We start from the raw sequence: 23,452 nt of genomic DNA, 5'->3' as shown, positions 1-23,452 counted from the left end.
ATTTTGTTCCTCTGCTTTTATTCTACCAATTCCATTGTAGCTCAGAGGAATTTATTAACAGAAGAGTAGCAAATTTTGCAGCATCTTTCAGCATAGCACTGCTGGATTCAAAACATATCTAGTCAAGAAAACAAGACCAAGCAATAAAGACTCCTGAAACACTTTTTTCTGGCCAGCTGATCTCTGCTCCCTGTACCACTCTCCATCATCCCTGGAAGTCAGCCACAGAGATGACTGTGAAGTTACCTGCCGTATTCAGCCTTCCAGCTACACAGGTATCAGGACTTGATGCCCAGCATTTAACTAAAGGTTAAAGCAGAAAAGACAGGGAAGCACTTCCTCAGAATGAAGGCACTGGGCCTGCACTTACTGAAGACACTCAAGAGACTCCCCCTGACTTCAAGTGAGAAAGTCCTGCAGCTCCACGCTTTGATAGAGCTAAAACACACAAACTCTAGACGCAGCACCAGTAATAACACCCCTCTGGCCCAAGCATTTCTTCATTCGCCTCAAGAGCGAAGACTGGAATGCTGCTCTCAAACTACTATACATCTCAAAGATCCTTTTAGCTAAAACAGCTTTGCTTTTCAAATTTCCGTGGATTGGGGTTTTTTTTTCCCTGTCTGCCAACATGGAAAGTTTTCTGAATGCCAACTATAAAAGGCATTTATAAAACCCTTATATGTTTAACTACATGACTTGTACCTTGTATATTTAATAAGGCAAGTTGGCAGAAAATCAATAGCCTCTTGATGCACACTGGACAGCTATTAGTTTCTAACAGTCCTTGAATTTTTAACACATTCTAACTGTTTAATAAACATACCAGGTCATGCCAACAAAGCAGCTTATTTGGCAAAAAGCAGTTTCTCTTGTAATAGGGGGAGAAAAAGTCATGTCTTGTGGCTGATGAGATTGTTTCACAGCCCTTGGCACAGACAGAATTTCAGTCACCTTCCCATTCCCCTGCAGGCTCTCTGACCCTCCACATTAACCCCCTCACCTACTCAAGCCTCAAGCAGGTAATTGTGCATAGGATTCCTTCCCTTCCTGAAAGAACACAAGCCAAAAACATAATCTCACCCCAAGCCACCCACACCAGAAAACCCTTCTTTTATCAAATATTCCAGGTGCGAAACAGGTTTGGTTTGCTACTGCAGAGACAAGCCATCACCGCCACAGCACCCCACCACCATGGAGTGATGCAAGACTGCACAAAACATGATGGGTAGCTCTCAGCTCACCTCTGGCTAACAAGCCTGCCTCCATCCAGGCTTATTTGCATTCTCATCAGACCTTTGATCGACCAGTATTACTGGCCAGCAATACCAAAGCATCGGTGAAGAACAATCAGACTTTTGTGGAGGCGTATGCTTCAGTGGGGCAGCACATCCCCCTCCATGATCGCTTGTATATTATATTACTTAATCAGCTTTTGCTTCTATACCCTCTTAAAATGGTTGCTGTCTTCTGTAGCAATGCTTAGCATTATCAAGTCTTTCAAGAAACTTTGAGGGAAAATGCCACATGAGTATAAAGTCCCATTTACTGCAGTGATCAACTGATCAACGTTGATACCTGGCGGGGAACATGATGGTGAGGAAAGGCTGGTGGCAGTGATCACAAAGGACAGAGCACATGGTTCTCAGGAAGAGGAGGGAAAGAAAAAAAACAAGAGAGCTCATGAAGCAGACTTCAGTGAACCCTGAGAACCAGTGGGCAAGATCCCAGAGGACAGGAGTTGAAGGGCAAAGGGGTTCAGGAGAACTGGAAGTTCTTTGAAGCCTATGAAGGCAGAAAGGCAAACTGCAGCAATAAAAAACAAAGCTAGGAAGAGTAACAAGAAATCAGCCTGCTCTTCTGCAACCTTGTGATCCTCCAGCTGAAAAATAAGAGCAGTAGCACAAGAACACAGGATCATCATCAGAAGATAGGCAAGGCAAAAAAAACCCAACAGATACAACTAGCAAAGAACATACAAAAGGGCCAAGAAGAACCACTTTCCCTATAATGATGTGAGGAATAAGAGGAAGACTAAGAAAAAAGCTCATCCAACGCACAAGCAAATAATACTCAATGTTTCTCCATGATTACAAGAAACCTATTTACACCTTTTCTTCTGCTTCCTCCTGACAGCAATGGGAAGAGCCCAGACTGGACTAGGAAGAGGACAAATTAGATTTAATCTAAAGGAAACATTTTCACTAGGCCTGCTAAATTCACCCCTAAGGCATGCTGGATGAACTGGCTGCAGTATTGAGGTTGCTAGCAGTAGGCTGGAAGTCTGTGAGGAGCATGTGAAAGTGACTTAAAACACACTGGAAAAGTGCAAACGCAATGCCCACTTCAGCAGAAGCCAAAGATTTCTATACTAGCCCCTCCTAACTGCCAGCTCCTCAATACATATTGGATTAAGTAAATGTTTGTGAGCCCCAGAACACAGCGCTGGGATAGGTAACAGCCAACATGAATCTGCTGATAACATTTCACACCAAGACCACCACTGGTACCTGCAGACAAAGGGAAAGGAGAAGATGTTGAGCTTTTGATGCCATCTTATCCATTATTCCCATAATCTGCCAAAGAAACAGTCCGTAAGTAACACTTACACTTGTAAGAGAGAACAAGTCTGGGTGGAAAACTTGAAGATGAGTTACCACCGGTTCAGTAGGACGCTAGATCTATCCAAAAGGCATCTGCAAGGTCAGGTCCTGGAGTGGTCTTATTCAACAGCTCCCAGAAGCTGAATGATGGATGGCTCAGGAGCCAACCTTACATCTGAGGGGGAACCAATCTGGCTGGAGATGCAAACTTGGGGAGGACAACATGCAATGAAGAAGATCACCACGTTGATGGTATCACATAGTCATAACTTGCATTTGACTGCAAAATGCCTTTTAGCAGAGATAAAGTAAAGACTTCAAGTCTCTCAGATTTCTTTTCTACAAATCAGGTAACACCCACTTTAAAAAGACAAGTTTTGATAGGAACAACAAAATCTCTATCTAGACCACCATCTGAGGAAGAGGAACACAGCATTTCTACAGAAGTTTTTGAAAGATAGTAGGCAATTGTCATGTTGCTCTAAGCAATCTTTTGAGCTGTACGAATGAGAAAAATAACAGGTTTATTACTAATAAATTCAGGAAAATAAAAGCTTTTCAAAAGGCATAAGTTTGTTGTTAAATGCTGATAAATTTAAACAATTTTAGAGAAGAAAAAATTGGAGAACTAAGACTGAAGTGTTTGGATATCTGAATATCCAAAGAAAACTCACTTTAAAAATGAGAAAATACTCAGTATTTCCAAAAGAAAATTTGGACTTCTCATGTTTTAAAGTAAACTTTAAAAGATTTATTTAGATCTAAATAAATTAAAATAAACTTTAAAAGATTTTTCAGAAACAGGTGAAAAAGCCCAAAATGAATTGATGACTTTTGAACAAAATAAATCAACCCATAACTTCTGCGTTTTCAGTAGGAGTATATTGCAGCTGTACCCTCACTAACTTACCTAAAGTTTTTTCAAATCATCTGCTCCATCAAAAGTAATGTAGTTTTCTCCTTGCAAGATACCTTGCTTGTATTACAACACCTGGCAGCAACTCACGATCCAGTACCATTAACTCACCTCATGATACAGTACCATTAGTGAGGTCTTTACTAGGTTGGTTTTGCCAGTTCCTCTGAACTGAGAGAGGACCGAACTTTAGAAGATTTTTGAAAGAACCCACTTCTGGTACTGGCACTGGTGAGGCCACACATCAGACACTGCGTTCAGTTTTGGGCTGCTCATCCCCAGACAGACATTGAGGAGCTGGAGTGTGTCCAGAGCCAGGCAGTGGGGCTGGAGCACAAGTGTCATAAGGAGCAGCTATGGCAATGCGGGGGGGTGTTTAGCCTGGAGAAAAGGAGGCTCAGGGGGGACCTTCTCACTCTCTACAACCACTTGAGGGTGTAGAGAGGTGGGGGTCAGTCTCTTCTCCCAGATAAGAAACAACAGGACAAGAGGAAACAGCCTCAAGTTGTGCTGGGGAGGTTTAGGTTGGGTATTAGGAAAAATTTCTTCACTGCAAGGGTGGTTGAGCATCAGCACAAGCTGCCCAGGGAAGTCACAATCCCCAGAGGTATATACAAAAGATGTGTAGATGTATGTGGTGCTTAGGGACACAGTTTAGTGGTGGACTTGGAAAAGACCTTTTAAGATCAAGTCCAGTCATTAACCCAACACTGCCAAGATAAACAATTTATGATTCTTTCCTAACTCATACTTCTGAAATCTTAGGGATGGAAGACATCCCAGGCTGAAATACTACATCTCAACTCTACAAAATGTTCACTTCGCTTTTAAGACCACAGTTTCTAGAAAGGCAGGCAATGCTGAGCACCTCCCAGAAGTTTGCCCTGGGCTCTTTTAAAGATATTTAATTCCTTCCCAGCAGAATCATGTTCAGCACAGTCTCAAAGTTTATTTCAAAACAAACCTGAATGTACAAGTTCACTTTCAAAGCCCACAACCACTCCATCACATTAGTGTAACAGAGTACTAAGTCACCAACCACCCACAGTAACTATCAAGACATATTATTTCGTAGTAAATCATCTGCTTATATTCACTACTGATGCCATAAATATGTAAATAATGACAACTGCAAAAGCCTTCAACAAGTCCAAGACCAGGAAAACATGCACTGCTGTAAAATAGCATAGATTTCAATCCCAGCAAGTTGCTGGTAGGGTATTTTTTCTTTCATAAACCTTTTGCATAACGGGAGTGAAAATACTGCTCACTGCACAGTGTGAGGTGGGAATCCTCACATGGCAGATACTACTTTTGGGATTAAGTGCATTTACAGTGACCTTACCCCCACGCTTCTGTGCCCTATTTGGCAAAACAGTGTCTGATACGGAGAGCCACCCTGTTGCACAGTACCAAGAAACTGGTACAACTCCATCCTGCACAAGCATCAAGTACAAGGCACTGCCAGCATCTTAGCAAAGCGCCAACGCTCCTGCAAGCTGGCACATACGCACCCAGCCAAGACAGTCAACCAGGGTCTGCTCCCATCCCACCTGATGGGCCACACTAACATTTTCTCCTAGAAATGCCTCAAATTATTATAGTGCTGGGAGAGCAGCACATAAAGGCACCATGACTTTTTCTTTTTTACCATTGACAGGGCATGAGCTAGGTATATCCTATGATGTCCTGTCCCCCACCCCATTTATATGGTTATTTCACAGGCTTCTGGAGGACAGACAGGCCCAGAGGCCAACAAAGCAGTGAAGAATCAAATCTGAATGAAACAATGAACCTTGGGTCACAATATATCAATTCCGTAAACAAAAAAATAACCAAATTGAAACACTGGGAGTAGAGAGTTTTAACTTGGCAGGACAAGGACTTCAGATGCAAGGTGACTGAGCTTTCAGGCTCAGGTTCCAAGTCTCACAAACCTGTAGTGTCAGTTCCTTTGGTATCATAACACTTCACATTTCCCTGAAGAATTTAGCCTCTGGAGTCAAATTACTTAACGAGAAGAAGCTTTTGTTTTATGTTTTCAGTTTCTTAATTTTTCAATGATCTTAAGTAACTCTATGAGAAATTATTAGTTTTGAGTCTCTTCATTTTGCAGGGCTTACTGTGATCACTGGCTTTTGTCTATACACTTATTTAGATTGTCTGAACAGAACTTCAGTTGTCTACTGTACAATCTAAAACTGAAACCTTCAAGTACAGGTATAAACATCATAAAGTTACAGAAGAAATATGAACCAATTTCTTTACAGGATATTTCACTCTGTCTGGTTTCCCTCCTCCACAGATGCAAAAATAATAAACCCTATTAATTTAAATCTTACTTAGCTGTTCCATCTCTCCACAATAATTGATTGTGCTTTAGACACTCAGCCAGAAAACATAATCAAATCAGGTTTGCCTGGTGACTGCGCCACAGTACAGTGTCAGAAAGCCTCAGTCCTCACATTTGCTCTAATTGATTAAAAGATTTGGTCACTTGCACATTTCCATTTAGACAATTAAGCTAAAGAGACACTAGAAACACAGCAAGACCAGCTGAGAGCAATAATGGATAGTGACAGACTATTTTTGTAAGGAGAATTATGACTTTGCTATGTTGCAGTAATTAAGGTATGGGGTTTCTCTCTCCTCCACCACGCTCTTGATGCAACAGCCTCAGGAGTTCAACACAGCATAAGTGCTGTCTTGCAGGGGGAACATTATACAAACGAACATTCTGCTTTTCCAGCCTTCCAAAGCAGCTGCCACATTGTAATTCTGCATAAAACTCTCAGCCAGCACTCTGAGGGGGAGAGGCAGGGAAACACAAGCCAGGAAGGGGGCACTACAGGCTTGTTCTCTACCAGGGATGCACTGCTTCCAGGCACAAGATGGAAGATTTCCAGTGCAGAGTCAAGCTGCATCTTTTACAAAAAAACCCATAACTTTCTGAGTGTGTTTGGATGCTTGCTCCACCCATGATTCCTGGTTCAGGGCCATAATCTGCCAGTCACGACCAGCCAGCTACCATAACATCCAATTCCCAGGGAAAGCAGCTGAACCACAGCATTTCTTCCCAAAGTGAGGAAGAGAAAAACAGGCTCCTTGGCCTTTTCCTCAGCAATTCTGGGAGAGCTGCAGGGATTATACAGGTGGGAACACTGGCAGACAGTCTTGAAGAGATCAAGGAAAAAAAAACCAAACCAATCACAACAGTCTTATCTGCAACTTTAGTGTGCACAGCTACACGATGAGACCAGCAAGGCATACAACTTGTATTAAAAACATTTTGCCAACAGTAGATCAAAACTATTGCTTCATATGTCTGCAACAGCACAGATGGTAACTGCTAATAAGAAGGTAACATATTTATCCTACCCAGCTACTGGTGACTGCAAGTCTACATTTAGTCTCACATGATTAATAATCTCCAAGGTGTGGTGGGTTTAAAATAAAAAGTGTATAGATAGCCCTGGCTGCAGGGTGTGTGAACTGTGCTGACATGCAATCAGTAGCAAGGAGAGTGGGTATGGAAGTCCCTTCTACCTACACCAAATTAACCCGATCAGTACAGCCCACAGCCACATGAAGGCTGCAGCAGCCCAAGCACAGGATCTGAAAAGCATCCAAAGTGAAGAAAGCTTCTTCCAGCAGTAGTTCTGGTTATGTCAGGCTTAAGGTGTAAATAAAGCAAACCTTGGGATAAGTCTCACACTGAGCCTTAAGTCTTCCAGCTTGGTAGAGGTCTGAGAAAAGACAACACACAGCAGTCCACATGTAAGAGTTAAACAACTGCAACGCACTTCACCAGAAGGTAAATAAGTGAGAACATTGTTCAGCACAGTCCCCCTGAAAAGCTGTTTCCTTGAATTCAGGTTGCTACCATTAGTGAAATAAGCACTGTTACCATTAAGGCTACTGTTTTCAGGATCCCTTTTAAAAGTGACAGTTACAGAATGATGCCATACAGGCACCTGGAATGTATCACACATGGTGATTTATCCCAATTACCGAACTTTTCAATTTGCACTTGTTTGACTTCCCTGAATCAGTCCCATACTCCAGGCACAGGCTGCTGCTGCTACAAAATACTGAGTTGGGTCACTTTGAAGGGGAACAGCATCAGTGGTCTGCAGTACAATATTAGGAACAAAATGCCTCATTCTGATGATGTTATTGCTTTCTATTTGTTGTTTACGATACAACTTTTGTGTACGGACAGAGAGATAACATGCACAGTAATCATCTTCCTACCAGTACAGTCACCACTGTAGAACTAAATGCACCACTGCTAGGTGATACATGGGAAAAAATATGAGCAGTACATTTTTCTTCCCAGTCATTAGATTGCTCTGAAGAAAAGCAGCAAAACCTGCACATTAAACATGCCACTTCCTGTGTCCTTTCAAGCCAGGATATGATGAAAGACCATCAAGAGCACCAATTAACATTTTGGAATAGACTCCCAAATGCAAACTTAACAGGATGACCAGCATCTAATGCTTATACTTAACACTAACATGGGAGAGATCTTCAAAGCACCTTCAAAATTATAGCAGTTATTCTGCACTGATGCTGTCATTTAAATATTCTCATGAAATATTTGCATTATTAAAACTTGAAGCTATGAAAGACAGGAAGTGTACTCAGAATTTGGCTGGTTTTCCATGGAAATATTGCAATGTTGGACACCCAGGCTAAGGGATGGAATGGGTGTTATTGGCACCCAGCCCCCCAGGGTAGGCATAAATACCAAAAGCAGCACAGCCCCCACGGTATGAATTAGCTAGCAAGGTAGAAGACAAAAGAACTCAAAGAATAGCCTCCACATCCTCCCACTCAGTATGCTTTCATGTCACTGCTTTTATTTCTGCTGAGCCTCTCTGTTTCACCGATCCCATCCTGCACTCCTCCAGCCGAGCAAAACCCTCCCTCAAAACTCCAGGCATTTTGGTGAGGAAGCAGTGCTAGAGCAGCTCACAGTTCAGATCCTGGCAAAGTTCATTTCCTTTAGAGAATTAACAGCAAAGCAATTCTGCTGAGAAAAGGGGTCACTTTACTGACTAAAATATAAGAGTCATTTATTAGCTAGTGTTTTAGGAAAGCAACAGCTACTAAGTCAACACTTTTCACTCCCTGAAAATGCAGTTGAATTGGTGGGGTGAAGGTATCTGGAAAAAGAAAAAAGGTCCAATTTCAAAACAAAAGATACTAGATAATGACATTGCTTAGCACCTTGGTGCCTTTGCACAACATGAGCCAGCTCATGTTCCCCAGAGCACCAGGAGCCACAGGGAGTTCCAGACAGTGATCTCCAGAGGCAATCAATCAAACTTCTACCAGGTGCTCAGTGCAGGTAGCAGTGGAAATTGCAGGGCACTAAACAGAGGAGTTGTCTCCTGCCTCCCTGATTCCCCCTTCTGCTGGTCCCCAGCTAGTCTGCACCTGCTGGGGCCTGAGACCTGGCTGCACAGGACACTGCTCTAGGGGAAGTGGTACTTGGGAGCCCTCAGATCCTTTTCAGCCTCCAAGATGTGGAGCTCACCGACCCAGCTCACCTCCAGCAATCCCTGACCCACAGGCTCTGCAGCTCTCAGAAGGAAAAGAGTACAGAGAGAGTAACGCTGCTCCCTTCCAAATCCTTCCTCCCCCAGTTTCCAAGTGAAAAGGGCACAAAACTAACCCTGCCCTAGGTTTGAGGAACAGGACGGGGACAGAGAGGAACAGATCCCCCATCTCAAAGTAAAACTGCATTAATATTTTACCTCCAGCAAAAGACACATTTGTTTGCACAAGCCAGGCTCGGTGTGGCCTCCATGCAGCGGTGGCTCTCAATTCCATAAAATGTGTGTTTGTAGCAGCCTCCTCGGCCTCGAAGCATCGACTAACAGCAGAGAAAGACACATACAAATACCAAGAAAGTTAAAAACACACTATCTATAGCCAAACTGAGTGCAAAGGTTTGAAATCTGCTCCCTAGGCATATTTGCAGTTTTCAGTCACTAGCAGCTTCAGTGTTCAAAGTCACCTGTGACAAACATTGCAAGCGAGGTCACAGCTGTGAAGCACGTCTGAATAACGACAGATGCAGACTGTTTTAAAAAGTTTCATAGCACACAGATCAGTATGTAGCATGACTGTTTATATACACCCTTACAGAAAAAAAGGCATTTATGATGTCGAATTTATAACTGTTTTAGAGGAAAGAAACTTTAACATAATCAATAACTTCTCACTTGCAACACCACAGCATGACAATGTGCTTTACTGAAGTTTTAACTGAATCAGCCAACAAAAGCAAGCAGGTGAAGCCACTTAAGCTGCAAGAAATATTATTGTAAAAGCTCACTAAAGAGTAACAAGGATCAATTTCAAGGCTGCCCTACTGAACACTCAATTCTTTTCATTTGTCTAGTAGAGTATTTCTTCTAGTACTAAATTAAATAAATACCCTGACCTTATAAACTCTCATTCACACCAGTCAGCGGCTCCAGCAGGACGCTGCACTTCTCCTCACAGTAGAACCACAGTAGCCTTCCCGCTGGGATTTAACTCCTATTTAGCATGCAAGTTGCTTGGAGCTAAGACTGTCTTTCATTATCTCAGTTAAATAATAATAAATGAGACAGGATCTCTGCTACTCTCAAGAGAAAATCTAAAATATGACACAGTAACTTTTAATATACCATCTCCTACCTGAAGAGTCCTAGTGACCCAAAAGAAATTCTCCACTGAGCAGCAGAGAAAGAATACACAGGTAACCCCTAACATAGGCACAGCCTTTTCATACAGTTGAAAGATTGAACAAAATGGAAAAGCTGTTTATTCTACCCACATCCACAAATTCTAGGACAGCAAGTTATATTTTGAATTTCATAAAACAAACAAATCGACGACTCTTAAAATTTGCAGGTTTTACACTCTTTTCCAGAATATGACAGAACACAATCATTTTAATCTGAGATATCGTTATGAAACTCTACTTAATACTAATCCTTCCAGCCCTGCTCCTGCTTTCTGCTGATACAAATCTCAAACAAGCCTCCTAAAGATATTCACATACTGGTGTGAATCTGAGTCAAAGCCACTGCCTGTAACCAATTTCAGCTCAATTTATTAGAATACTTTACATTCAATTCCTGCTTAAGCTAAAAATAGTATGGTCCTATCTAAGCACACAGAGCTGCTATTTATTTTGTGAAATGGCTTTACAGTGCTGCATTAAATTCCAGTTCTTTAATAAAAACAGGTTCTCTGGTTTTCTCTCAGTCACAGCACTGATGAAGTTTGACAACTTTTTCTTTAAACATTTCATGGCCTTCTCTGACATTAAAAGTGATAGAGAAATATTTTAAGAGTAAACAGCAGAAGCACCAGTGGGATCAGTATGTCTTACAAATATTCATGACAATACAGGGCACTTTAAACCATTCACAAGAACAAGTCCTTTGATGAAACAGTTCATTGATACCAGGCATTTCAATATGAAAACCTCACTGCAACCACCCACTTCGATGGATTGCCATTCAAAGAGCTCTTTTCAAAAATAAACAAAGTTAATCATGCAGCAAAAGAGAGCTAAGAGACCAAGGAACTGATCACTGACACAGCACAAGAATTAGAAATGTGCTGGCATTTTAATGAGATGATGCTTCCCATCATTTATCATCCCACAAATGCTGAAGGCTTTAGTATGCTGTATCAATGTTACTCCCTAAATATGTAACATTATAGACCAGCTTTCAACTTCTGAGCTTCTCAGGGACCTGAAAAGGACAGCTAAAACATACCAAAGTGGCTGAAGTTTGTTCTACAGGGCTGTGGTGCCTCTGCCAGGAACTTTTTTAAGCCTGCATACTTGAAAAAGCTACTGGCTTACATAGCCTACAATACACAAACGCAGAGCTTAGAGGATGAGTTTTCTCATACGTATGTAAACATACACACAGACATATTATGTACAACTACATACATACAGACACACCCCCACATAGTAATTTCTAAAAAGTCCCAGGATTAAGAAGCAACAGCTACCTCTCAATCTGAACCTTATTTGACAAATGCTGAAAACCAGTGGAAGAGCACTGACTGTCGCAAACCAGATATATCAGTCACAGAACAAGAAGTTCAAATGCCTTTGTGTGCCCATTCCAGTGTAATAATGGACTGTGTTGTCTTTGTTTCAGAAGACCTCACACTGGTGACGTAACCTTCCCACTTTTCACTGCAGTGCTCTGCCCCTGCCATATATTTCGGTAGGCAGGAAATATTTCAGCAGACAGCAGAACAACAGGAAAAATAACAGAAAATTATGTTCCCAGCTCTTTGCCACAGCCACATTCTCACTCTCTGCAGAAGGATTTTAATAGCTTGAAAAGCAGAACTACAGCTTGGAAGACAAAATTTGTTCTCGTGTAGGTAAATTTATTTCATCTGGGAATTGTAATACCCAAGTCTCTACTACTTTTTTTTTTAATTTATAAAGTGAAAAAAGAAAAGAGAGCATACCTTTGTCCATCGGCAGAGCTTCACCCCAGAATGGCTTCCAACTAGTTTGTAACCTAAAAACAAACAAGATAATAATTGAACAATTGATTTTGACCTGCAATAATTGATACACAAAACATACCAATTGATACACAATATTAAGCATCACAGTTTCAGTGCTGCTCTTCCACATTAGCGTAAAGGTGACACTACCAACAAGATGTCAACACCCACCCGCAGCACACCATTTGATTCTAGGAGCCTGCATATCACAGCAAAGGCCATGGCCACCCAAGGCACTTCGGCCAACTTGCAACAGTTTCTCTTGATATGAGTAATGTAAGTAAATCTTACTCTCTCTTGTTGGAATCAGCTGGGGGTGGCCAGAAGATTTCTCCATATAACAGGATAGCAGACTAACAGGACTAGCTCAGCAATGTGGGACCACCTTACTGACCCCAAGGAACAGCACATGGGAGGGAGCAGGACAGGAAACTAGAAGCATCTCCCTGGCCCCAAGCCATCACCCTAGAACAGACTCTTCTCCAGAATGAAGGGGACTATTGCCATTACTCCTTGGCAGGTCTGACCAAGCCTCGAGGACATCTGATTCACAGTGCAGCTGCGAGGGCAGAGGAAAAGAACCAAAATGCAGGGCTCAGCCTGAACCCAAACTTCACAGGTTCACCAATTCTACCTCCACTGGCCATGGTGAAGCCACTGTAAGGCAGCCACTCCTCCATACCCTGAGAAAAGCAGATTTCACAGCACTTTCCCATTCCCCAGCCAAGATGAACACAATTTAATTTAAATTTATTGGTCCAGGAGGATTAATTCCACAACGTTCGTTAAGCATCAAGTACTATTATTACCCAAACTGCTTGAGTTGGGTTATTTTCCTCTTTGAAAAAAGTGCTTAGAGACCAATATGTCTGAAGGATTAAAAGTCACTTCAAAATCAGCATAAAAATAAGAGGGATTTGAGAAGCCTCACTGTGTCATTCACACAGTGTTTATACATCAGTGTCCTGGTTGTCCCCAAACCCAGCACATCTCAACTAGCTGCTTTAGGCTGATGTTTGTTAACACGTTCAAGGGGGGAAAAAAATACATCCAGTTTTAGGTATCAAGTCTCCTTCCTGCCAGCCAGCATGAACTTAACAAGCAAAAGAAGCCGCCTGCTCAGCAGAAGAACTGGCCTTCACTTCCTGCAATTTAAAGCAGCACAATTACCCTGCCCTGCTTGTTTGTCACCATGTGTTTCCTGCACAGCAAGATCCCTTGGGAGCGTGATTGTGCCCCGAAGTCTTCCACATGTCCTGGGACATTGAGCCAGTCAGAACTACAGTGACAGCAGATTCCACAACAGCTGCACTAGCTAAAAACTAAACTGTGTTGACACATACGTGGCTAACAAGGTATCATACAGCATTTAGAGTATGCTGCTCTAGCTACTCTGAAACTTAAACCCAGCAGACATCAGCCCAGGCTCCTCTTTCTTCTTAACCAGGTATTTGCTCCCATCTCCTTGTGCTGGTTCTAACCTTGCTGGGACGTTAGGACATGTGCAATCTTGGCCTGAACAGTTCCCTGAGGTGACCCTCCAGGAGCCTGCACAAACACATGGACCAGCACAGGGGAGATGGTTGGCAGGGCCAGGCAGTGGGGACCCCCTGTTAGATGGCAAAGGAGCCAACTGCCAGATTAAGTGAGGCTTTGAGGACTTTGGTGTCAGGCTGCTCTCATGTCCTGAGCTCCCTCTCCCATTTTCAGCTCTGTGGGAATGGACAATATTTCAACATTTTCCCCACTAAATGCATAACCCCTGATACAGCAAGAAAGAAAGAACTCTTAACGAAAAAGCCTTGGTATTTCACATAGCAATCATCCAATCCTTTCCTGGAGAAAGGCATCAGTGTAACCCTGATCAGCCCTCCTAACATGGAACCAATAGTCTCCAAAGCCATATGCAATATTGGGGACATCTTTATTTAGGATTGGGTAAGACCCAGAAGACTTTGTGGCAACTTCTGACTGACACTTGTCAGAAGCACAGCCAAGTGCACGCAACTGCATTTGTCTGCATCACATCATCTCTCCCACGCTGGGTCTGTCCTGCCTATTTCTCAAGCATTTCTTTGCCAACAGGCTTGTCCAGCAATGTGTAATCTCAGCTGAGACCTGCCCGTGCTGCTAAAATTCATGTCCTTACAGGACTTCTTGACAAGCATTGAAAAGGGTGCTGCGTTCCTCCTCCCTTTAATACAGCTGTCCAAGCCAGGCTCAGCTGGTGTCAACCAGCACAGCCCCAGCCTTTTTTTCCATTTTTCAGAAGCCAGCAACAGCATTCACGTAAGATTATTCTCTCACAGATCACTTGTCAGTGGAAGTAATATGGCTGCTTTAAAATGAGTTTTAGATTAAAATTAAATTGGAAATAGGACACGCTTGCCCAGATCGGCTGCAGAGTTGTTTAAGGGAAAGAGAGGAAGCAGCTAAACTGAGCAAGGTGCCAAGCTCCGGAGCCCAAAGCTGCAGCATTTTCTCTTAAGTTACTTAAATCAACTTCCACCATGTGGAGCACCCACGGCTTCCTTTAAAGGCCAAAAAAAATTGTACACGTTCAACATCAAAACAGTCTTACAAACTTCAGCCAGCTTTAGTGATGAGCAGGGGTTTACTCATCTTGTTCACTGCTGCCAGGAGTCACAGCTATGGTTACAGGAAGAAACAGCATATACTTGCAGAACTTCTTAAAACCACTGTATGAAGCTGTTGAACTTGGGTCTTCACCTCATTGGTAACTCTTGTAAAAAGCATGGTTACCCTGCTAAGCCATCACAGTGAACACTAGCAATGCCATGCTTTTTCAGATTTGGAAATTAAATAAATTGGTCAGGGACAGTGACCACAGCTGAACACTTTTCACACATCTACCACAGCTAAGCAGAGTCCTCCCACCTCTGCAAAGCCTGTTTCTTCAAGTATTGCTTTACTGCTGGCCAGTAACACAGGCAGCAAACCAGTCTGGGCTAGAAGACAGTACAAAGGGTTAAGGCAAGAACCAAGCAGTGCTAAGTTTTAAACCAAACGTCAGAAAACATGTTCAAGAGCAGTCTGAGGGTCCACATTGTAGCTTCTGCTGAACAACCCTTTGGAAAGCTCAGGATAGCTCATCTCTTCCATCAGCTTTGCCACAACTTCACTGTGGCTCTGCCAAGGCAAACGGTGGTTGAATCATATCTTACTCATGGACCAGAAGTCTGTACCTATGCATGCCAGGGCTCACTGTGAACACATTCAACTTTTTGCTCTTAGGGCATATTACTTGTGAGCAATAACTCAGTAAATACCTGGATACACCACTTTCCAAACAATGCAGTGTGTTGCCCTGATGGGACATTGCTCACAGTCCCTATGTACCTTCAGATATTAAAGGCTGAAAAAACCCAATCCATTTATTATTTCTACAGCCTAATATTCAAAGAATTCCTTAAATTTTAAGTAGGCTCATAATAATCAGCTCAACTCCTTATTAGAGGCACAAGAATGTCTAATCTGAAGTCTGTGAATTAGTTGATCCTGAGCTAGATGATGAATTTTGAACGACCTAGAAGCCTGCCAAACTTCACTGAAATTAAGTGTCATTTTTACCATAACAAGACATGAATTAAGCTTTTAAACAAGCTTTTGTGTGAAATTAGTATTATCAGGCAATAACACTAAGCTGATAAACATTTGGCAATTGCTCACCCTGACAATCCAACTGGAATTTAATAGACCACAGGCAGACTTTTAACCAAAGAGATGGCCAGTGTCACAGATTGTGACTGCTTCATTGTCTGGGACAAAACTGTTCTGTAACCGTTTCAAACTACATTGCAGCATTTCAACTATCATGTATATAATAGTTTTAGAAGTCCTTTACCTGAAATTCAAAGAATTCATCAAGGGACCCTACTGAGCTCTCAGCCAGAGACAGAACACTGCTATTTATCCATGTCACATTCCACGATATCAAGGTATTCCGATCATGTTTTGCTAGTTCACCAGCGCCATACACTTAGCAAGTCTTTCTAAGCTCCCAAATATTAATGAATTACGTCCATGTGAGCAATTATGCCATTTTAATTTTGAAAACAGGACATGTAAGATAAACCAAATTACTACAACTTCAACTGTCCATAGCAGAAGCAGTGCCGTGATACCCACACAGTCTAAAAAAAAAAAAATATGCACCTGTAAGAAAGCGTCACTGAACAGCTTTCAAAGATTGCTGACTATCCCAACATGGCAAAACATCCGGAAGAAAACCCAAAGGCACCTTCCAGTTCAGATGCCTATACCACCCAAATCTTGTTGCAACAGAAGACTTTGAAAGCACAAAGCAGAAGATTCAATTATGAAAAAATGAAGTAGATAGTGGTTGAAAAAGAAAAAAATCCCCAAAAACGTACAAGACTTAGCCATCCTTCTCTAAGAGTGCAGTCACCATAAGCTTGGTAAAAGCCAATCTGACGTCACCTTGTGCTTCACAACCTCCGACTTTCAGAATGCTTTTCTTCCAAAAGCGACATACAGCTGACAAGTAAGTGTGGTTCTACCAAGCAATCTCCTTAAAAAGCCCTCTGGGCTGAAGCAATGATTATGTGTTAAAGCTGAAACTCAGTGCAGAAAGGGGAACTTCACACTAGGAGAATGTTTACAGAGAAAAACTTTCCAATTTTCTGCTGTTTTGCAAGAGTACAGTTTAAAAGGGCCAGAGCTGAAGGTCAGAGACAGAGCAGTAATCCACCACCACCACTTCAAGGATCATTTTGAAAATTGTAATACTACTGATGCACTTGAGCCACTGCGAAGACAATGTTCTGACTAAAGCTTAAAAATTAGTAAGGAAAACAAACTAGAAATGCCATTGTAAAAGGAACCTGTTCAAATTATATCAATATTTTATGCAAATGTAGAAAGTAGAATTACTCAGATTGCCCAAGCGCGATAGAAGAAACCTCCAGTTTCATTCCTAGCACTGCTCAATCTTCAATAAAACCTTGCAAAGCGCATCAAGACCTACTTTAGGGTTTTTCTTCTTTTTCAAAAAAAAAGTACTCTTAAAGCACAAAATGCTTGTGATTTGTGGAAGGACTTGCTTCCATGAGCCCAAAGTAGGAGTGAGGACACAAGAAAGGATTGCAGGACTGTACCTTGTATGCAAAAATGCTATCGTTCCAGAACGGATGAAAAGTGTGGTCTTTCAGTGGGGCTGCTGAAATGCTGCACCAGATCCTTTTCATTGTACACAAAACAAAAACCATCTTGAACATTTTTAACACATAGTAAAAGCCTACTAAGGTTAGTGAAAGAAATATAGCTGCTTCAGCAGGCAAACCAAACCTAATCTAGTATCAAGAAAATGAGACTGGCAGAGTTCAAGGGTGGGAATGCCAGTAGCTATAATAAAATCCAGCCTCAACAGCTGATCATAAAAGATCTAAAAATTCTTAAAATCTGGCTTTTCACTTACACCCAGATGTCCATTTTAACCCAAGAGCACCTTTTCCTTTGCAGTACAGAACTGCCTGGGCAGTAGGAATATAAAACCTCCAATATTCAAATACATAACTTGTTGTCAAATTATGCCTCTGACAAATACAGCCAGAGACACCCTGATATTTTTACCTCTATCAATAGATACTGAAGAAAACCAAGAAAAGCCTTTTGTATCTGGCACCTTTGTCAAAAGGCAACGTGGTAAGCCAGACCATTTGCTGAGCTGTTGCAAAATGTTTGCCATGACCTCCACTAGTAGCAACCACAGCAAAGCATGTCTTATAGAAGGAAGGCCATGGTCATCAACACCACGGTAGGCCATCCCATCTTAATCCATCCCCCAAATCAACTGCAAGTTCTTGAGACCTCCTCTCACCTCAAGTACCCAGAGTAACAGACCTACAAGTTGCTACAAAGTCTTCTTTTTGTTTGTGTTTTATTGAGCTGCTCTCTCTCAGTCATTCCAGGCACATTTCTTTCTCCACATTTCCATTTGCATAAACTATCCCCTTGTCTGGTGAAACTCATGTTATGAAAAAAGGACAGCAAATTTTATCCTTGCCTGACTATCTTAAATTTTGTTCCAGCTTAATCGACTTAATTTCAAAGACCAATAATCTCCAAAGCCCTTCCAAAATCTAAAAAAAAAAAAACCAACAATGCACTTCAAATATAAACGCATTTATGCTTATTTTCCCCTATTATACACGTAGTAATTCTACCAACTCCAGCAACTACACAAGGGAAGAATCAGGCCCGCAAAACCAAGCTTGTGCCATCTATTCTGCTCCTGATAAGCTCCTACATCGGTGCCAGCAAATTAGTATTGCAGTCAGCTCACCACCAGCTCTTGGCAGCTCCACACTGTGGGACTTCAGCATCTTCTGCTTCCTGGATTCTTCCCCTTTAACCATGTAGTTGCTGTTTATTTACACAGACATTTTCTAAGAAACTGCAAGAAAGTTTAGGATGCTTAACTTCATCTGGTTTCAGTCATTGTATTTATTCTGCTTGCTTAAGAACAGTTTTCTCTTTTTCAAACTAATTTTCAGTCTTCTCATGGGCAATATCTGAATAATGTGGCACATTCAGGGACTGCACCAGCGTTACCAATCCCTGGCCCAGCTGCGAGCTGCTAGTGCCACCTGGAGTTTCCTAGCTGTATGTAAAGCACACCAAATCCCAAAGATGCACGCAAACATTTTAGCACATGGCCTGCAAAATTATACATCCAGCAGCACCAATATCTGTGCAACATCTTTGTACAGTGGATCTCATTTCCAAAGTCTGGACACTCAGAAAGCTCAGCACAGTGAGCCAGCTGAGCTGTCAAGAGCTCAGAGCTGCAGACACTGGAAACCTCAGTCAAAGAACGGACAGCAAAAACCACCAAGTACTTTCAAAAATTTGATTTCAAACAAGGCTGGTAAGCACTTGAAAAGCCCGGTCTTCAATATTTTTCTGATGTCAGCCTCCCGATTGCCCATACATACTGAAAAACACTGATCAAAGTGTGTCTTTATCAACCATGAAGTCAAAGCGTGAAAATGAGTGGTTACTGAAGCAGCCTGTACTACTTCAGATACAAGCTGTCTCCTCAATACAACTTGCCTTTGGATACAAGTAAAATAGAAGTATCCTGGACACCCTGGTGCTAAATTGTAGGCTTGCTTAACCAGTAAAGACAGAACAATCCAACTGGACTGCAGCAAAACTGCACCTGTAGTAGCAGCAACACCACAGAATAATTTACACAATGTCAGTGGAGTCAGTCTTTGGGTATCATTAATCCATTCCCAATGCACTGCCTACCACGAAACACACAGCTTTAATAGTGCTACAGTAGAAAAGAACAAAGCAAAGAGCATGTCGGAAATACATGTCATGAATTGCTTAAGAAATCCAGGTCCTTGGAATCTCCTAAGCAAACAATCAGCTCTTCAGGGATCTGGGTTTGTTTTTTCTCAGTTTATTCCTGCACATTTAGGAGAAGCCCATCAAAGATGACCTGAAACCCTGCTAAACACAACTGTAGCTTGATGAGGACGATGAAACTGGCTGTCACTGGGCAATATCATGTTTGACCTTCAAATATTTCATGAAGTCAGCTGCAGTAAAACCATGATTACCCCAACTACCAGTCTTTGCTTTCACATTTGGCATGTCAGTTTGAGTTTGGCTTTCAGTCTGACCATCGCTATCAATAAAACATTTGGAAAATCAAAGAGCAGTTAAGACTAAAGATAGTTAACAACCCAAATAGAGCACAGGTCTGCACTATTGCTGTACTGACTTTATAGCAGCAGGAAAACAAAAAGACAGTCAAGATTTTGTACTGTTAAAATAAGCACAGTTGATAGAGGGGACACTGAAGGAACCCCAGTGGATTCATACTAGGGTGGGGGTTTTTTTTCAGTCATCTTTCCTATTAAAACAGCAGCTTGAGATGGCCCCTGAAGCTAAAAAGGATTTAAATGCATTTCCTGAAAAATCAGCAGCTCTGGAAAGGCAAACTTCACCATGTACAGAATCCTCCTGCTAACCAGGTCAAGCAAAAACAAAAAAAAAACCCCAACAACCACACACCACACCACCACCCCCAAAAAAATACCCACAACTTTCAGCCCAGCAGGGGATTGTTTCAAGAATCCACACAACAGCAGAAAGCAAATATAAACATGTTAGGCTGTATCTAACTAATCATCACAAAAAACATTAATGTGAAAAGTTTGTTTCTATTTTCAGTTTATTTCATGACATCTAAACAGATGAAATTGCTAAGGTATTAACACAGCAAAATGGTACCACTGCAAATATAACACACAGCCAAACGCTTCAAACTAGCAACTCCTCTCTCCCACTATACTTGTTACTTGGAGGCATTAAATAGTTTGTGCTGTATTTGTATTTCATGCAAGACTGAACACTGTTGGAAAGGGAATCAGTATTTTCTCACAACACAATATTGGCTATGACTTTAAAAAGCAATTGTTACAGAGCATCTTTTATAAAGGTGTTTGCAACCAAGCAACTATGAGGACTAACATCTATACAACCCAGTAGGTGAGGCTATATTTAGCTGAAATTCAATACCACTGCTAAAATAAAACTATTGTTTAGGCAATATGCAGTTTACCTACTGGAAGGTAAATTTGTCTGAAGGTGAATCAAAGTAAGAAGAGTGAGCATTACAATATCCTGGAAAGATGCTGTTCAAAGGCAAACTTCTGTTATGCAACTACAATTTAAAAGAGCAGCTTTCTCCTGAATCACTAGCACTGGTTTTCCCTCCTCTTGGGCTAATTGTGCCCTCAGGGATAATGTTGAAAAGTCACTGAACTTACACCCAAAGCAATCAGTTGTTGCTAAATAAATAAGATTATCTTTTGACTACATTGCACTTGTTATTTTGAGGGGAACGCTGCTGAGGGAAGAAGGGAGTTGTTTTATTTTTATAACCACATAAGCCTGTCTTGGTGTGTTATTTGCAGAAAGAAAACATTATATGATGTGAAAAAGAAAGGCAGCTTTTCTTCACTGCTGAATGACCATTAAAGAGTTAGGTGAGCAGCACAGGAAAGGAAGGGAGGGCTGTGCCTGCAAGAGGCAGTGGTGACACAAATGCAACAGTTTTAAATCTTTGTAACTGCAGATTTACATAAGTAGAACCTACTAGTTGATACAATATTGGCATCACCCTGAATATTGAAGGAAGGAAGAAATACATATCTGCTTATATGGATAATAAATTCCTGTTCCCTGGAACATCACAAGGAAATCCGAGTTCTCTGGGGAGCTTGCCTTTTGTGTCAAAAAAATTATGGTAGGAAGGTGACTTTCCCTCTCGCACTGTTGTAATTTTCCAAATGACCACTTTTTATATACCATTAGAAAACCACAGTTTCATTCACTCCCAAAACCAAATCAATACAGACTGGATAAGAAAGCAAGCCAGTGTGAAACATCCTAACTACCACAACACAAGGCAGAGCCAGCACAGAGCCCTGCACCACAAAAAAGCCAGGGCAGTGTGCTGAAAGCCACCCTCTCAGAACTCAGTACCACAGGCAGTCTCCACAGTCCACCTAGGGTTCCTGTGCCTCAAAGCAAACTGAGGCGTCTGGGGCACTCTGTGCACCCTTCCACGGAGTCAGTAGCCCCTCTAACCTCTCAAACCAGGGGACTTGCAGCACACAAACACACTTACCTTCCCACTGCCCATTTCTAGACAGCCATGTTTCCAGCAGCCCACTCCCCCAGGCCTGCTAGTTAAATCTACTGATCCCCTAAACTTCCTTGCAGGCAGGTAAAACAATTACATTTCTGAATCAAAACACAGACAGTAGTAACTAAATAAAAGGCTGTAATAGTGTCCCAGATGCTCTGCAGCATGCTGCAGTGTAACTGCCACCATGTTACAGCCTTCAGAATTGAAGCTGAAAAGATTTATTGAACCAGCATCCTACAATCCCTCCACTGGTCACAGCCAGCAGCACCACCACTGTACTATGGGCATGAAGAGGAGGCAGGGTAACTACCACTCCTTTCTAAGTCTTTGCTTTATTCCTTCAGACTATGAATTAAAATAAAGGCTCTGTTTTATAACTGTGCTAAGGTTAATGAAAAAAAAAACAGTAACCAAACATGTCAGATGCTTCATGGCAGAAAACACCACCAGTCACCTGGTGACTTAGGCCAAAAGCTTAGGCCAAAGAATGGTCATGATCCTGGTGAGCAAAGGTGTTGGGATCCCACACCTGCTGGACTCACACAGGTCATGATTAAAACTTCAGAGCCCAGCTCTGTAGCAAGATGCCACCACTGCAATAACCAGAAGCGTGTTCTCAGAAGCATCAGGAGAGATACTACTGATTTAGCAAGCAAGAAAACTGAGCACACTCATCCTAAGAAATAAAAGAAATTAAGACTAAACTCCCATTAGTCTCCAAGTGAGTAGCACAGGGAAGCTCACATCACCCTTCCCCTGGCTCTGCCACTCAGAATTGAGGCTTCTGAACTGCAGGGCTGTCAGTCTGGCTCTTATTATGCTTGTCCTTTGTTTTAAAAAAAGGCATTAAGTTCATTAAAACTGTCCTCTACAGCTCATTAGACAGCTACTGATCTAATCATCTAGTGGACTGTTGGTTTGAACTACTTCCACTTCTGGAAATAAGGTTTCAGTAACAAAATCAGAGTTTGAAACTGAAATAAAAGCAGGGGCCTAAAATGCAAAATAGAGGTGCAAAGCTGATCTTTAAATATTCTTTGAGAAACCCACACTCTGGGAGCTAGGGGCATGCTGGACTACCATTTTCTCTCAGAAGTTGCCTTAGCAGAAACATTAAACTCTCTCAACTCTGATATACTCTCCGTATGTTTTAGTGTGCATCACGCTTTAGATTCTTCCCCTGTAATAATCAGGTATAAACAGCCCCTACCTAAGCTCGGTCCTGCCTCTGGTTAGAGCCTACTATGACTGAGGGTCCAGAGCAATATTTTTAACATAAATAACACCACCTTTCACTTGCTCTGTTGAAAGCCTAGCATTAAGACTTCAAAGCCTGGTCCACCACCTGGTCTTTGCAGAGCCCCACCTTGTTTTGTGAGCACTTCTCTCAGAGCCGGGGTTATCATCTCTCTCTTTCCACCCTCCTTCTTCCCAGGGTTCTCTTGAGTCAAGCGCGTTTCAACACCTCCTTCCTCGAGCTCACGTTCTCCCTGTTTAAAGACAGTGAATTACAGTCATTTAGATTCAAGTATCACATTTTAAACAGTGGAACAGTTCAGCCACAGACTTGATGCAAGTGCCCACACATGAATCCTTGCATTTGTGTAATCTGGCATTTTATCACTCTTCCCATCAGACTCTGACTCTTCAGTAATTTAGGACAGTAAATTA

At 41.9% G+C, this 23,452-nt stretch overlaps 1 protein-coding gene across 4 annotated transcripts in view; it reads right to left on the bottom strand.

Moving 5' to 3' along the window:
- The window catches only part of LOC121096740 (S-adenosyl-L-methionine-dependent tRNA 4-demethylwyosine synthase TYW1-like), a 107,279-nt gene that overhangs the window by 63,725 nt on the left and 20,102 nt on the right, over window positions 1–23,452 (bottom strand). For all 4 annotated transcript variants that reach the window (XM_040613199.1, XM_040613189.1, XM_040613174.1 and 1 more), the window contains exons 8-10: window positions 23,148–23,271; window positions 12,028–12,080; window positions 9,285–9,403 (exon numbers count right to left, since the gene is read on the bottom strand). In XM_040613199.1, the coding sequence (XP_040469133.1) occupies window positions 9,285–9,403; window positions 12,028–12,080; window positions 23,148–23,271 (296 nt within the window). The remainder of the gene's footprint in view (window positions 1–9,284; window positions 9,404–12,027; window positions 12,081–23,147; window positions 23,272–23,452) is intronic.

Source organism: Falco naumanni, chromosome 1 (assembly GCF_017639655.2).
Source record: "Falco naumanni isolate bFalNau1 chromosome 1, bFalNau1.pat, whole genome shotgun sequence".
NCBI classification, from domain to species: Eukaryota; Metazoa; Chordata; class Aves; order Falconiformes; family Falconidae; genus Falco; species Falco naumanni.
Note: the sequence above shows the minus strand (reverse complement) of the source record. Positions and strands in the feature narration are given on the sequence as shown.